The sequence below is a fragment of the Nerophis ophidion genome, linkage group LG27 (genome assembly GCF_033978795.1).
Source record: "Nerophis ophidion isolate RoL-2023_Sa linkage group LG27, RoL_Noph_v1.0, whole genome shotgun sequence".
Taxonomy (NCBI): Eukaryota; Metazoa; Chordata; class Actinopteri; order Syngnathiformes; family Syngnathidae; genus Nerophis; species Nerophis ophidion.
The window spans coordinates 17,822,266-17,828,002 of record NC_084637.1 but is presented as its reverse complement, the minus strand read 5'-3'; the positions used below and the strand labels follow the sequence as shown (position 1 = coordinate 17,828,002).

The 5,737-nt window shown below is 38.7% G+C and overlaps 1 protein-coding gene across 1 annotated transcript; it reads right to left on the bottom strand.

The window, feature by feature from the left end:
• Window positions 1-862: 862 nt before the first annotated feature.
• LOC133544011 (RING finger protein 223) lies at window positions 863-4,613 on the bottom strand. The gene is made up of 2 exons (XM_061888986.1): window positions 4,522-4,613; window positions 863-1,691 (listed from the first exon to the last, which is right to left on the bottom strand). Exon 2 carries the CDS (start codon window positions 1,666-1,668, stop codon window positions 994-996), a length of 675 nt encoding a protein of 224 aa, XP_061744970.1. The 5' UTR covers window positions 1,669-1,691; window positions 4,522-4,613; the 3' UTR covers window positions 863-993.
• Between the last annotated feature and the right edge of the window lie 1,124 nt (window positions 4,614-5,737).

Genomic DNA, 5,737 nt, shown 5'->3' with positions numbered 1-5,737 from the left:
ATGTGTATGAATATATATATGTATATATGTATTTATTTATGTGTGTATATATGTATGTATGTATGTATGTATGTGTATATATGTATATACATCTATAAAAACATTTTTAATTAGTTTTTATGTTAAGATAATCTTCAAAAACATTACAAGGATAATATATAAAGTATATAGGTATGCATATATATATATATGGCGACTTGTCCAGGGTGTACAACATCTTCCGCGCGATTGTAGCTGAGATAGGAGCCAGCACCCTCCACGGCCCCAAAAGGGAATAAGCGGTAGATAATGGATGGATGGATACACATATGCATACATTTGTATATATATATATATATATATGTATGTGTGTGTGTGTGTGTGTGTGTGTGTGTGTGTGTGTGTGTGTGTGTGTGTGTGTGTGTGTGTGTGTGTGTGTGTGTGTGTGTTTATATACATCAAAATGAATGTTTTATTTTATTGTAGGAAACTATTTACAAATAGTACTACTATTGAATCAGGCAGACAAAACAATATACTTCATTTTCTCATACTTTTTATTTGTTGACTTGATTTGTGTTTGTGAGCTGAAGAAGTTTATTTATTTTTAAGATAATTTAATATTCATTCCTTTAAGGAAATGAATGATGAAATATTTTTAAATATATATGACTAAATAGATGAAAAAAGTGTTTTATGTGTATATTGTATGACGTGACCAAAGAGGCTCTCTCCATAAAATATACATTCTTTTAATATATTTTTAATAACTAAGAACTTTTCTTTTAATATTTAAAAAAATATAATTTATTTTTTAACTTTTTATCTTGTTTTTAATCTTTTTCCAAAAAGTACTTTCTGGAAAGATAAAAAGGTTCACCGCTCAGGTTTGAGACTTTTTAATAGAAAATAAATCACAATATTTAGTGCAAGTTCAGGTGTCCTTCCAGCAGAGGGAGCTGTACTTAGTCTTTGCCATAGTAAGTCCGATCCAGGAGGTGGTTTCCATGGTTACTAAGTGGCGGCTAGTGGTCTGGTGAGCAGGCTGAAAGCAGCGAGCGTTGTGGGCGCGGCCATGGTGCGGTTTGGCGCCATCGCGTCGGAGCACCTCAGGTTTCCCGTGCTGAAAGCGCACTGCAGCGGCCAAATCACCACCAGCACCAGCAGCACCATTAGCGCCACAAACAGCGCCATCTTCCTCCAGTCCGACAGCCGGCCCAGCGGCCCCGTTCGCCGCGACAAGCTCCGGACGGGGGGGCTGACCCCCGCCTTGGCGGTGGCGCCGATGTCGATGCAGATGCACAAGGCGGAGGGCACCACGCTGTCGGATGTGGGCCCGCAGCTTTTGTAGCACAGCTTGTCGCCGTCCAGCCACACGGGCTCTTCGCGCTGTTGGTGGCGGGGCAGCTGGTTCAGCGTGTCCTGGTCGGTGGGCAGCAACGGGGGCCCACCCTCGGGAAAGGCCGTGCTTTGGCGGCACAGAGGGCAAAAGACGTTGGCGCCGTCAGGTGCCGGCGCCGTCGCCTGGTTGTCAGCCGGCGAGATGGCCAAGAGGCGGGAGAGACACTCCAGGCAGAAGGTGTGCGCGCAGGACAGCAGCTTGGGGGTCTTGAACACGTTATCGTAGGCATTGTAGCAGATGGGACATTCCAGCTGGCTCCCCCCTGTCTGCGTGTGCCACACCTCCATCCTTCTCTGAATCGCAGTCGATCCTGGGAAAACATCAAAGGTAGGACTTTTATTTTGGTGTTACAATTTAAGACTTCCTGTCCTTTGTCCTTTCACCGCACGGCCGAGTCGTCTGCCTCGTGGATGTTGTCAACATGTGAGGCATCGAACAGACCATCTACACCAGGAGGCCCAAACTTTTTAACCACAGACTGACAAATCAAAGTATGCTGTGGCCATTTTGGTAGTTTTCACATTCAAGACCAGCCCGATATATCTGGCGGCCATTTTGGTAGCTTTCACCTTCAAGACCGGCCCGATATATGCGATATACGGTCATTTTGGTCGTTTTCACCTTCAAGACCAGCCAGATATATCTGGCGGCCATTTTGGTAGTTTTCATCTTCAAGACCAGCCCATCCATCCATCCATTTCTACCTCTTATATGCGATATACGGTCATTTTGGTCGTTTTCATCGTCAAGACCAGCCCGATATACGCGGCGGCCATTTTGGTAGTTTTCCCATTCAAGACCAGCCTGATATATCTGGTGGCCATTTTGGTAGTTTTCACATTCTACACCAGCACAATATATGCGACGCAAATTTTGGTAGTTTTCACCTTCAAGACCAGCCTGATATAGCCGGTGGCCGTTTTGGTGGTTTTCACTTTCAAGATGTGTGTGTGTGTGTGTGTGTGTGTAAATACTGTATTTGTGTGCATACATAGATATTTATATGTGTGTATGTATATATATGTGCATTTATATACATGTGTATATTTATACACACACACACAATTGTGTGCATATATATGTGTGCATAGACGTGTGTTTGTGTGCGTGTGTGTGTGTGTATATATATATATATATATATATATATATATATATATGTATATATGTGTATATATATATATTTATTTATTGTCGCAAAATGAGCATTTCGGACAAAAAATAGACCAAAAAAATGCCCATTGCGTTATTTATATAATTCATATAATCCAATACTATTATTTTTACATCCAAAATGATTTTTCCTATAAGAAAAAATTAACTTCACTTTAGCTAAAAAAAACAAAAAACTAAACTAAATATTTTCAGTTTGTGCAAACGAGTGTGGACAAAAGTCAAACACAAAATGTGTGAAATCAAACAAGAATTTGACTGAACAAATGAATGTTAGCATAGTTGGTAGTTCATTAGCATAAGCATATTTGAGTCATACTTTTGTTATATATCTTCATAATCACAACTGAGCAACCCAGAAAGGGACAAGTGGTAGAAAAAGGGGGAATGGATGGACAACGGTCATAATATTTATACTAGTAAAAATATTCATAGTAGTCATAATAATAATAAGAATCATTATAATAATAATAATTACAATAATAATAACAATCATGTTTATTATCATAATACTAATAGTACTAAGAATTAAAATCATTATCATAATAAAACTACTGCTAATAATAATCATAATATTACTAATAATAATCATCAGAATAATGATCATAATAATCCTACTACTAATGTGTGTTATCATCATCATCATAATAATCATAATAATACTAATAGTATTAATAATAATTATAATTATAATCATCATCATAATAATGATACTAATAATAATAACAATTATCATGATCGTAATATTAATACTACTTCTACTACTAATAATAATAATAACCATTCTAATAATAATAACAATACCCTTTGAAGTGAAATAAAAGGGTGGTTCATGTATATTGATAGTTGGATCAGTTTATTATCTGAATGTTGTTGACTGAAGGAAATATTTCAGTTTGAAAAAAAAAGTCAAATATTAACTCTTGCAATAACACAACTGCTGCAGCAACAATCGCTTCATCACAAACACGTGCTCTTTTTACATGGCCTACTGACACACACACACACACACACACGTGTTTTCACCTGGGCTACTGACCCCCCCACCCCATCCCCCCCCCCCCCCCCCCCCCCCCCCACACACACACACACAGACAGACAGTAGGTATTACTGACCCACACACCTGGCACACACACGCCTTCCACAAACAAGGTGTGTGTAACGGTGGCTCCAACTTGTTCTGCAGCTTTTTACCAGAGGATCCAACACAAATTTGCACGAGCAACACAATAAGTCAACACAATAGGTTGACTATTGCAGCATCACAACATGTGTTTTTTGTCCAGTAAATATTTTATTAATGTTACATCTGACATATGAAAGGAAATATGGACTATTTGTATTTATTCATAGACAAAAACATTTGTTTTGGAGCATGTATCATCCATTTTCATTTATCATGATTTATTATACAATTATGTTTGTCATTAAAATTGTATTAAACATGAAAATAATGTATTTTAGGTTCAGTAAATATTTTATTAATACAGAATGACTGTAAAAATATTTATTTGTACACTATGTGCAAACATTCAAATTACTGTATTAATATGAATTGTACACAATGTGCTAACATAACAATTACTGTATAAATATTATTTATTGTACACCATGTGCTAGATAATCCTAATTAATATTTTTTTTTTGCGAGATATAAAATAAAATAAATAGTTCTGCACGCAAACAATGTTTTTTGGTGGCCTTTTTGTCGATTGATAACTATTTATACAGTAATTCTTATGTTAGCACATAGTGTACAATACATATTTATACAGTAGTTTGAATGTTTGCACATCGTGTACAAATAAATAATATTTATACAGTAAATCTGTAGTAATAAAATCAATAAAATTAATACAATCATGATGAATATAAATGCATGATAAATCCTCCAAAATATTTTTTTTGTCTATGAAATAATAAAAATAGTCAAATATTAATTTTAAAGCCCCAAAAAGAGAGTATTTACCTTCACGCGTCCTCTTTGTGTCCCTCAAGAAGAAAAAGGATTCTCTTTTCACACGTCCTCCTGGTCTTGTAGTCCTGTGACACACACACACACAAAAACGGTTTGCTCTGTCAACTCCCCTTTCGACGCGTTATGCTAATCTTCCAAGTGTGTGTGTGCGTGTGTGTGTGTGTGTGTGTGTGTGTGTGCGCGCGTGTGTGTGCGCGTGTGTCTGTGTGTGTGTGTGTGTGGTCCTCCAGGCAAGGGAGTAGGAGGAAGACTTTTTGAAAAATACACAATCTTTTCCTCCCGTGGCCTCACAACAAGACTGTAATAAAGTTTAAAAAATATAATTTTATAAAACTGTTATTTCATTTTCTATATTGAGTGATCATAATATTGACAATATTGTTTTGATTTGTAATGTTTAAAAATAAAAATTTTCAAAACACACACACATATATATATATATATATATATATATATATATATATATATATATATATATATATATATATATATATATATTAGTGCTTATTATTATTAATCCTCCCTGAGCTGCCACCTTATGGTGGTAGAGGAATTTAGCTTATCCCAATGATGTTGGCAGCTATGTTGTCCGGGGGCTTCCATGCCCCTGGTAGGGTCTCCCAAGACAAACAGGTCCTAGGTGAGGGATCAGACAAAGAGCAGCTCGAAGACCTCTGTGAAAAACAAAAATCGAGGACCCCCTCTGGAGCCAGGCCCGGAGGTTTGGCACGATAGCGAGCACCTGGTGGCCAGGCCTGAAGAGACAACGTGGGTCCCCTCTCCAATGGGCTCACAACCCATAGCAGGGGCCATAGGGGTCGGGTGCAATGTGAGCTGGGCAGCAGCCGAAATCAGGGCACTTGGCGGTCCAGTCCTCGGCTACATAAGCTCGCTCTTGGAACGTGAGACGTCACCTCGCTGGGGGGGAAGGAGCCTGAGCTGGTACACAATGTGGAGAAGTTCCGGCTAGATATAGTCGGACTCACTTCGATGCACAGCAAAGGCTCTGGAACCAGTTCTCTCGCAAGGCGACAGGCTGGGGTGGCAATTTTTGTTGCCTGCACGTTGGATTTCAACCCGGTGGACGAGAGGGTAGCTTCCCTCCGCCTTCGGGTGGAGGGACGGTTCCTGACTATTGTTAGTGCTTACGCACCAAACAGCCGATCAGAGTACCCACCATTTTTGGATTCCCTTGAGGCAGTACTTG